Source organism: Ptychodera flava, unplaced genomic scaffold (genome assembly GCF_041260155.1).
Source record: "Ptychodera flava strain L36383 unplaced genomic scaffold, AS_Pfla_20210202 Scaffold_57__1_contigs__length_852473_pilon, whole genome shotgun sequence".
In the NCBI taxonomy this organism is placed as follows: Eukaryota; Metazoa; Hemichordata; class Enteropneusta; family Ptychoderidae; genus Ptychodera; species Ptychodera flava.
Genome location: NW_027248379.1, coordinates 809901 through 821890, shown reverse-complemented (window position 1 = coordinate 821890; position 11990 = coordinate 809901). Strand labels below are relative to the sequence as shown.

At 38.8% G+C, this 11990-nt stretch overlaps 1 protein-coding gene across 1 annotated transcript in view; it reads right to left on the bottom strand.

Annotated features, from left to right (window-relative positions):
• Window positions 1–1047: 1047 nt before the first annotated feature.
• LOC139128517 (dolichyl-diphosphooligosaccharide--protein glycosyltransferase subunit STT3B-like) overlaps window positions 1048–11990 on the bottom strand; it is a 33562-nt gene continuing 22619 nt past the window's right edge. Inside the window, exons 14-18 of the mRNA XM_070694283.1 lie at window positions 10416–10587; window positions 9808–9981; window positions 6127–6240; window positions 4972–5184; window positions 1048–1312 (exon numbers count right to left, since the gene is read on the bottom strand). Of these exons, the coding sequence (XP_070550384.1) occupies window positions 1226–1312; window positions 4972–5184; window positions 6127–6240; window positions 9808–9981; window positions 10416–10587 (760 nt within the window). The 3' untranslated portion in view covers window positions 1048–1225. The remainder of the gene's footprint in view (window positions 1313–4971; window positions 5185–6126; window positions 6241–9807; window positions 9982–10415; window positions 10588–11990) is intronic.

Below are 11990 nucleotides of genomic sequence, written 5' to 3'. Positions count from 1 at the left end.
AAAACTTGACAGAGTTGCCATTCAGAAGAGAATCTTGTAATTCAGTAACCATGAAAGGTTATAGAAGTGTAAGATAAATGGAGCAACTATAAGATATGTCAACATAACATCACAAATAACAACTTTGTTATCAATGAACAACATCATGTAAGGTTGTTTCACTTGTTGTCAAGAACATGATTGGAACTAATTTAGGATAATTGGATTTTCAAATTTTTCCAATTTCTCAAAAGTCTTAGGTGCCCTATAGCTGAATGTTGCAATATTACAAATTACTCATAAAAACAAGTGTGTAATGTAAAAAGAAAAGCAAACAAGATTATTATTATTATTATTAAGCACTTTTATAGTGCCATATATCCACTAATGAAAGTGCTCAAAGATTATGTTTGTAGACTATATCGACATTATTTCACCATCCAATTATCCCAAATTGGTTCCAATAGTGTTATAGGTTTCAACCTTGTAGCAAAAGCTGAGATGATACCCTGGTCATCAGATATTCTAATTTAAACAGAAAAGAAGTATTTCCATTTCATGACTGTCTTACATTGTTTCTACTTTCTACTAAGGGATGACATTAAATTCCATTAATGTAGCAAGTTTTGAACTGGAATTGTTTCACCATGTATTCATGGATGACATTATATTTCAGTCCTGGACCATGGCATTACATGAATTCCTGAATGACACTAAAGCACACCACTGTCCTGAAAAATTATTGTCCAATCTTGGGTTGTCATCATTGAAAATGGATACAGGTTTTTGAACTCAATAGAAACATTTAGAAAGAACCCGCTACATGTCATGAAAATCTTCATAAATTTTGCACTTTGTCAACTTTACCGAATTATTTAACTGAGACTGTCTTCCTTTGTTTGTTTAGCAAGGGAAACGTGAACTCTATATTATAAAAGAACTGGCAAACAAAGACACAATTACCCATCTCATAAAGAAACCACTGTAATTTCCATTTTCCATGAATTGATTTGAGCTGAGACCTGATTAAAATTCGATAAAGCAATTAAGCAATTATTGTACAGTGGAAAACTTCATTTTTAACGATATTTTTTGGTCAGATGCAAGAATCCATCAAAAATATATTCATAAAAAATTAAGCATTCCAGAGTACAGAAGATCTAAATGTTCATAGAATCCACTGGAAAGAAAATTATTCTGATAATCATAACATCCTGCAAGCTCTGTGTACTTTTATATATGACATTTATTTCTTATTTTTGGTTTTTTGTTTCCTCTTTCCTTTTTTGATGACTGGCTTGTTCTTCACAAAACCTCTTTTCTTCTTAAGAGTCTGTGGGAATATAAAATTAATTATTGAATATTAAATACTTAATGCAAGCAACCTAATGGTTGATAGAACTCCACTGTGTTATATTGAGAATAACTATTTTTGACACGTGGTGATGAAGAAAGTGGAAATCTTTGACGGCTTATTTCAGGATGGCTTGACCAAAAATGGCAAAAATAGATGCAAAGATACACAATTGAAGATTTCACCATAATTTGAACATATCACATTAAGATCATCCCTGAGGACATGTAAAACAAAGCTATGAGATGAGTTATGAAGAGACAGGAGTTCCTCTCAGATTTTGTGTTTTCAACCTTTTTTTTTGCAATTTCAATGAAAAAGCATCAGTCATTTGGGCAATTATAAAAATGAAGTGAACTTTACAGCAGTAGTAAAAAAACCATGTTAAATGTCTGCATTAGGCTATTGTCTTCAATCACTTCTGGTTTTGTAGTCATAAGTGTGATGAAACATCTTACTAGTATTTATTTCTGTTAAACACATCTAATGCGGTAACTGGCAAGAATTCACACAAAAGACTGAAGCATATTAAATTAATTTCATTATTGTAATGTACTTTTTTACAATTAACAAGTCATCGTTGATGACACAGTCCCCACTTGTTAATGGGTGCTTTGATTACAGGTCCTCAGAGAGGATAGAGTCCTCTTCATTAGGTCTGTGATAAAAATACTTTTGAATGAATTCGCTTGATACATGTCTGAGTTATGGTTCAGGACATGAAAAAAATCGTAACAAAATGGTCGCACAGTGGCCATATTGGATCGCATCACAAAACAAATTGATGTGCATAGCTATGACATTGGTCGATGTCCTTGTACCAACTTTGAATAAAATTGGTCGAAACATGCGGATATGCCTGAGAAATGGCTCTGTACATGAAAAATCGTAATAAATGGCCGTCTGGTGGCCATATTGGATCGTATCACAAAACAGATTGACGTGCATATGTATGACATAGGTCAATGTCCTTGTACCAACTTTGAATAAAATCGGTTGAGATATGCCTGAGTTATGGCTCTGCACATGAAAAAATCGTAATAAATGGCCGCACAGCGGCCATTTTGGATCGTATCACAAAACAAAATGCCGTGCACAGCTATGACATTTGTCAATAAGCTTGTACCAACTTTGAATAAAATAGGTTGAAACGTGCCTGAGTAATGGCTCTGTACATGAAAAAATCGTAATAAAATGGCCACCTGGCGGCCATATTGGATCGTATCACAAAACAAATTGATGTGCATATCTATGACATTGGTCAATGTCCTTGTACCAATTCTGAATAAAATTGGTTGAAACGTGCCTGAGTGATGGCTCTGTACACGAAAAAATCGTAATAAATGGCCACCTGGCGGCCATATTGGATCGTATCACAAAACAAATTCATGTGCATATCTATGACATTGGTCAATGTCCTTGTACCAACTCTGAATAAAATCGGTCGAAACATGCCTGAGTAATGGCTCTGTACATGAAAAAATCGTAATAAAATGGCTGCCTGGCGGCCATATTGGATCGTACCACAAAACAAATTGACGTGCATATCTATGACATTGGTCAATGTCCTTGTACCGACTTTGAATAAAATCGTTTGGAACCTGCCTGAGTTATGGCTCTGTACATGAAAAAATCGCAATAAAATGGCCGCCTGGCGGCCATATTGGATCGTATCACAAAACAAATTGACGTGCATCTGTATGACATATGAAGTAATCCTTGTACCAAGTTTGAATGAAATCGCTCCAGGCATCTCAGAGATATCTGCGTGAACGGACGGACGCACGCACGCACGCACGGACGCACGCACGCACGCACGGACATGACCAAACCTATAAGTCCCCCCGGACGGTGTCCGTGGGGACTAAAAACTGTAAATACCACCAATTTGTCACAAACCATTGTAGGAGAGGTCCCACAATCTGGGTAAGAGCAGAATCATTTTTTTGGAAAATTTTCAGGGCAAGTGAGTTTCTGCTACAGACAAGTAGAAAAATAGAGGCTACTTGTCCGGGGACAAGTGGATAAAAATCAAATTTTTCAGGCCCTGGACAGACAGACTCGTGCATAGAGGCACAAATGGACAGACAGATCATAATCTGTAAGTCCTCTGTGATACCTCATAATGAGTTGTCTGTGTGGCAAATTTGAAAGAAAACAGTCGTGAAAGGTTCGTGTAGTGGCTTAACCCTTTGAACCCGGCTAGGACAGAAATGTCCGATGATGTCATAGAGTACCAGGGGGTCAGGGTGCAAAGGGTTAAGACATGTAAAATTTGCAACAAAATGGCAGCCATATTGGATTGTACAACGAAATAATTTGATGTGCATATGTCAGTCACAGTGTACTATCTTTTTGCCAGACTTGAAAGAAATCAATCATTGCATGTCTAAGTAATGGCTTTACACATGAAAAATGGAAACAAAATGGCTGTCTGCCAGCCAAATCAGATTGTACCAACAAAATCATAGGGCCAATGTCCCTGACATGGATGGTACAGAGGACGTATAAACCATAATACCTGATAAAGTGAGTGCAGAGTTCCTTTGGCAATAATCCTATGGCAGAACAGGGCTCGAACTTAACGGTTGCCCGCTTGCCCGGGCAAGTAAAACCTGACATCGGGCTGGTAAAAATAAATTACACTTGCCCGGTCGGGCAAGCGATAGACTTTGATAAAATTTACATGTTCTGGGAATAAAAAACTCAAGAAATTTTGTTAAACAATATTCGCTGTTTCAAGTCACTGAAGCGGGTATCACAACCGACAAGCTGGCCATGGACGTCAACATTCAGCGAGTGATATTCAGCTGTTGTCTTTCCTCCCTCGGGAAGTCTAATCTCACTTGCTTGTCGCTATTGACTCCAAGGGGGTGTTGTCAGTAATTTCAACAGCCACTTTGCACGCGGTGACCTGACTGAGACAACGCAGACTGTACGTCATAGCGAAGCAAACTACCCTGTTTTCATGTAATTTTTTGAAATCTACGCCTGACAAAGTCACAGATTCCGGAACAGGATCTGTGTCAGGGGATACAATACACGTTCAACCGGCCGGCCACTCAGAAATCGATGGTGATAAAGCTATAGCGCGGTCGCAGCATCAAGTTCAGTAGAAAGTTAGTGAAGAAGCAGAAGTGCGACATATATGAAACTTTGAAAGGAAATGACAACGGAAGTTTCAAAACTTCTGGAAAGAGGTTTGCTGATGCGAATATCGATTGATGGGCCACCCTTCAACTGTATGACCCCAATCCTGCACTAGAATGTTGGTGGACGAGTGGGCAGAGATCACGAAGACCAACACTAATGGATCGTAACAATTAACACGATTATCAATACTGACAAAACAGAACCTGCATTGATATGATGCCGTCAGCTACATTTTGAGATTGCTTGGTCTTCGTGATCTCTGCCCAAACAATGCAAACAGACAAAAAAATCGGGCAAGTAAGTTTGTTCCTCGGGCAAGTAAAATTTCTGGAAACTTGCCCGTGGGGCAAGTAGGTAAAAAAGTTAAGTTCGAGCCCTGCAGAAGAATTGTTTCAGCTCATACTTTAAACCAAATCTGATTTTGGTTTTCAGAAACGACAGAAAAACCAACTCTGAATACCATTGGATTAAAAACAGCAACTTACCTTTCTGGGACTATATCTTGGTTTTGTTTTGATTTTTGTCTGTCGAATTGGTTTATGTGCACTCTCTCTGTTGTCAAGATCTTTCACTTTGTATATCCTAACCAACCAGTGTTCAGTTGTGTATGCTTCTTCTAAATGTTTAAAGTCTATATCTTTGTTCCCAATCTCTACATTCCGTGTTCTATCAAATCCAGGAGGTGAGCGGAAATCAAGCTGAAAGGAAGGGATTGTGTTAGCCATGTGAGCGAGTGTCAAAACATCAATTGTTGCACAATATCGTTGTTATCTCTGTATGTAACACTAAGGTTGAATAACATTATTAGAGATAAGCTGTTACACATTATGGATGACCTGTTACAAATTGTACATGAGCTGTGAAAAATTATGACAGTTCATTTACAAGGCTGGTGACCTCTTGCCTGACATTGATAAGGTAAGTTGTAAGGAAAATGAATGCTATTTACCAGTATTTCAACCTACAAAACTTGTTTTTCTATTTTTTCAGTATGATTTCTAACAACACAATATCTGCTGGACTATGTAGGGTTTTCAATATATCAGTTTTGCAATATCAAAGATATCCGTCAGCTGAATAAATTTGATTTTTAACTGCCAGATGTGCATCTTAATTTACATACGCATAATACAAATACTGGTATATGGTATTCATTTTCCTTACCACTTACCTAAATACCTACAATGTTATTAACAAACATTACTGAGACAGAAACTGTACTTTTCACTGTATCTTGATAAAACAGTGTATGTTTAGTTTATAGATGACTTCAAAATTGTTGTCTATTGGAATCTCTGACAACACAGAGACTAATTTGAATATGAACCTGTGTGAGTCATTGTTAATGTTATTGAACTGCTGGACTGTATTGCATTTGTATTTGTAAATCATTTAACACAAACCCTTGCCTCCACTTTAAAGTGTACGGGTCAATACTTTGCAAGTCAATACTTTGCATTTCAAAGTGTACAAGTCAATACTTTGCATTTCAAAGTGTACAAGTCAATACTTTGCATTTCAAAGTGTACAAGTCAATACTTTGCATTTCAAAGTGTACAAGTCAATACTCTGCATTTCAAAGTGTACAAGTCAATACTTTGCTGACAAAACTGATTGGTTCAACAATTGTTGAAACTCACCTGCATTTCTCCAAAGCGATAGTAGCATAACTTGTACATGAGACAGTTGAGTAAAGTTGGTGATCCACCGCTGTCAACACGAAATTCACCATTTGGTGTGTAATAATCACTCTCCTGTGAGGAAGTCAACACATGGATTTAGTGTTTAGTGTGTTATGATCACTTCCCAGCCAAAGTCAACACATGGATTTGGTTTGAAAACTTACACAGTCAAAGGTAGTGTACAGCAAAAGTGGTTTTGGGGGAGTACACCATTCCCTAACATCATCAGTGTGGCTTTCAAGCCAATTTGATTCGTCATGATGCAATCACAGTGACTCTGATTCAAGTGAAAGGAATTTCTCTACAACACAGTCAAGTGAAGGGAATTTCTCTACAACACAGTCATATATACTGTACTCGTCCGAGTATAAGGCCCTACTCATGTATAACCCCCCCTCCCATTTCAGAGGTTTTGAAAATGCCTTACATCCATGTATGAGCGCCTACCCTAGTGTAACTCAAAGACAGAAAGGTTAGGAGAGTATATTTGGTCATTAAACTTGGTAAAATCACTTTTAGATGATAAAGAAACTATTGAAAGATGCTAAAACAATTGGAAACTGGAGTTCCCTTGACAGCATCTAAGGAAAATGACCCCCACCGCCTAAATGGAATAGTCTCACTCACGTCCGCTATTGTATATTTTCATTCTGGACCATGATGTTTTCCGCAGTTTCTTTTGTTTGAAGCAATTACCCTTTTATTTGTGAAGATTTTTTCCTGGTGACTATTACAATTTTCACTGCAATGTTGTTGTTTTCACAGATGTAGACAGTTTAATACTGGAATATTGAGTTGCCTTTCCATGTAGGCAATGCATGTCAATTCACATTACTGTTGATTAGCAGCATACATGACGTGTCTTTGTTTCAAGTTTGGGTTTTTTTCCCGATGCTGAAATTTCACCAAAATGTCACTTCTGTATTCAGAGATTGTGTAATCAATTTCTTTGGATGTGTAAGTCGTTTTTGAAAGCGATAGAAAGATCGGGTGGTGTTAAAAAAAATCGTGCATAAAATTAGCATAAATTAAGCGCCCATGGCAGATAACATGGGGTTGCTCGAGTACAAGCCCCTCCCCTAGTTTTACTTCAGTTTAGTGCTGCAGAACCGGGGCTTATACTGGGACGAGTACGGTAATTATAGCCCAAACATGGACTATATGCCCGAGGGTAGGTTGACCATTTGCCCGACGTAAGAACAGCAAATTGTCTCCTGCCCCGACGGTACATAGTCCCTTGTTTGGGCTATGTTTTCATTACATGCCTCTCTTACACAGTTTTCACTCAAAATATTTAGGTTTATTGGCAAATGTGGTTTATCAATTTTTTGACACAAAATTTTCCACAAACCGGATTTCAAATGCAAAACATGAAATTTCGATATTTTTTGCATCTAAAAGTTGTCAAGTTGAAAATAGTTCCGGTTCACTTTCAGTCAAGTGATGACTATGCGGCCTGTGATGTCATTAACGAGTTACCATTGAATTGGAGCGTGTGACATTAGATACATGAGGTATGTAATAAAGGATATAACTCTCAGTGTTTCCGCTGCCCGTTCGCCAAATCGCAATGCGAGAAAAAAGTAGCGTTTGGCGAGAAGATTTTGGCAAAAGTTAGCCAAACTTGCGAATCGAAAATTGCACTATGACGTCATCACTTTGTCTGTCCGCGCGCACATCGATGTCCTGCATTCAACTTGAGACGTCATGCTTTATCTCTCTACATCCCCGACCTTATGCGTCAGGAGATCCTATTTGTAACACATACAGTATGAAAAAATTGTAACGAAATAACTCACAAATCAATAGTACCGCATGTATATCATGACCAGTTGACTAAAATGTTGCGAAGTTTTGGGTTTGACTACGCGCAATATGTGATAACTCCGTGCAGTGACAGCCATGTCATCGTCAACACTGAAGGATAGTAGTGACTGTGAAACTAAGCAAAAACGGCAAACTTTCCTTTTTGACTTTGGCTGCTCCACCAATATGGGGGGAACCACCCCTACAACACACATTCTACGTGCAAGTAAAGCTATGAAATGGAAAGAAAGATTATGATCAATGTAGGAAAGTCGACCGTGAATTTGGAAAGGAAGGTAGCGGCATGCATACGCATGGCATTTTTTAGAACGTAGAGCGAGTAAGGCACACTTGAATAGCGAAAATGTTCCTGGTGTATTGCTGCCAACAAGAAAATACCTTTACTGGCGTTAGAAACTTGTGTGAATTGGCTTCCTTAAATATAAATTCGCGGCAATTTTCAGTGTATCACGGACCGTGGTGTATTGTGACGTGACATCGTATACAGACTTTCAGAGAAGGCGCTCGCTCGTCCGCTGAGTCGGCCAAGTTCCGCATTCACATCGTGCAAATACGCTAAGTCTTGTCGCGATATTTGAGCATTTAACTTGATAGTCAGTGAAACAAAAAGATGTTTCTCCATATCAAAATGGTATATATTTGATATTTTACGGTTCTGTTTACATAATAGACGTGAACATTTGGATTTATGATCCGTGATTTCCGCGATCCATGGCATGATTCAAGCTGGCTGTGAATACACACTTACGTCTTTGATGATGACCCCTGACCCAAGCGCCATTGATACGCTGTGCGCTGTCCGAGCTTCGCTTGCTAAACTTCAAGCGTAAAGCAAATGTATTGGAAGTCTAAAAAAATGCACATATTTCTCAAGTCTGAGAGTATTTTACTTTCGAACTGCTACGATAATGGATATCTGATTCGTTTGAAAAAACTAGTATGCTGAACCAGGTTTGGTGCCGATGTCTGTAGCGATATGTACAGTATCGCACGATACGTGATTTCCGCGATCCATGGCATGATTCAAGTGGCTGTGAATACACACTTACGTCTTTGATGATGACCCCTAACCCAAGCGCCATTGATACGCTGTGCGCTGTCCGAGCTTCGCTTGCTAAACTTCAAGCGTAAAGCAAATGTATTGGAAGTCTAAAAAAATGCACATATTTCTCAAGTCTGAGAGTATTTTACTTTCGAACTGCTACGATAATGGATATCTGATTCGTTTGAAAAAACTAGTATGCTGAACCAGGTTTGGTGCCGATGTCTGTAGCGATATGTACAGTATCGCACGATAGCGATTTCAGGTTTGTTACTGAATCGAATATAGTTGCATACGCCTAACTTTGGACAAGTGTCGCTTGAAATTCGGACAAATTTTATGTTGTATGCGTGGATGATGTTGGCACCTTGTAATCTGAACCATAAATTGGTGTTACTTTTAGTATCCATAGTAGCACTAACAGGGTTTATTTCCGTCATTCTTACGGAAAATGCAGACAAATATTTATTTTTGCATATTAATGAGAAAGAAATGACGTCATTTGTGATCAGTGGTATCGGCTTGGCTAATTGAATATCTCGTTTGGCGAATAATTTTTTAGGGCTTCTAGCCAAATTTGCTACAAGATTTTGGAACCCAGGGGAAACACTGACTCTGCCACACAGTCACGACATTAGGATACTCAGTATCATAGAGTCACATTACATTGTCCCTTAGTTTTAATATACCAATCCACCAACTCTTCAACAGACAATTTGGCTGCACTAAACTCTAGTAATTAACTGGCAAGTCAAAGACTAGAAACCAACCTTTATGTCTTGCGGATGTTCTCCTTCAGCAATTCTAACCATCCACAGAAATTTGTTGATGTCATCACCAGAATAACCAATCACTCCACCAAATATCACAAGGACGTAGTTTACATCTAACATTCTCATTATTTCATAAGCTTTTTCTTCCGTTGATGACATAGCTTTACCAACCTGAAATAAATATTTCAATTTGCTAAAAATGATCAAAACTTCTTGGTTGTAGTGATATACACATATTTGGCCAATATAAGTTATGTTAAAATGAAAATAAATATCCCTAAATAATGGTCAAATGACAAGGGGGGAATCATTATGGAATCACCGCAAGATGGCTGCTTAACACCACATAATATTTGAAAAATATTTTCCCTTCAATCTTTCTGTGCTGAGTGTAACGTTTATTTTTGTCACACCTTGGTGGGGATGTGGTACATGGACAATGTCTATTACACCATTGACAAAATGGCTCTCTGGCAGCCATACTGGATCACATAAAAAAAAATGACCTGCATGATGAATTGTACAGAATGCTATCCATGTGTAAAGTTTGCAAAACAACTTTTTACACCAGAGGGATCTTGCAAAAATACTACAAAATATCTTACCAAAGCGATGTGACTATTATTCCATGTGTTGTTATCCACAAGTGTTGTTCGGTTTCCCATTCCAGCGATTTGATAGCCATAATCCCACCATGACATCACTCGTGCATGATCATCTGTGTTTTGTCGCAACCAATGATATGCTTCCCGGAAATCATCAAGGATATTCCTGGTCCTGTCACATACCACAATATTTATATCATGATACGGCTGCATTAAACAGTTCATACATGATGCATTATCTCAAGTATGCTCACATTTCTATTTTACATTACTGCTACTTCAACTTGAATAGCAATGACTTGTCAATGACTAACCTAATGACGGTGAAATTTACCTCCACCAAAAACAATGTCTAACTACAACTATGCCTAACTCACCAAAAACAATGTCTAACTACAACTATGCCTAACTCACCAAAAACAATCTCTAACTACAACTATGCCTAACTCACCAAAACAATCTCTAACTACAACTAGGCCTAACTCACCAAAAACAATCTCTAACTACAACTATGCCTAACTTTTCCAGGAAATCTTGTTTATTGCAGCACTGTGTCTGCAAAGTTTGTGTACGTAAAATACAACTGTGAGAGATATCCTGTGATTTCCTTTGTTGTCAACACACACATGCACTGACACTGACTGTCAACAGACACACATGCACTGACACCAAACTGTCAACACACACACATGCACTGACACTGACTGTCAACACACACACATGCACTGACACTGACTGTCAACACACACCACATGCACTGACACTAAACTGTCAACACACACACATGCACTGACACTAACATGTCACACACACACATGCACTGACACTGACTGTCAACACACACACATGCACTGACACTGACTGTCAACACACACACATGCACTGACACTGAACTGTCAACACACACACATGCACTGACACTAAACTGTCAACACACACACATGCACTGACACCAAACTGTCAACACACACACACATGCACTGACACTGACTGTCAACACACACACATGCACTGACACTGACTGTCAACACACACACATGCACTGACACTGACTGTCAACACACACACACTGACACTGACTGTCAACACACACACACACACTGACATTGATCTGTCATCATACCGGTACTCCATCCACTGCACTGGACTGAACTGTCAACACACACACACTGCACTGACACTGACTGTCAACACACACACATGCACTGACACTGACTGTCAACACACACATGCACTGACACTGACTGTCAACACACACACACTGACATTGATCTGTCATCATACCGGTACTCACATGCACTGTCACTGAACTGTCAACACACACACATGCACTGACACTGACTGTCACACACACACTGCACTGACACTGACTGTCAACACACACACACTGACATTGATCTGTCATCATACCGGTACACACATGCACTGGCACTGACTGTCAACACACATACATGCACTGACACCGAACTGTCAACACACATACATGCACTGACACTGACTGTCAACACACACACATGCACTGACATTTAACTGTCATCATACACACATGCACTGTCACTGAACTGTACCAATCTC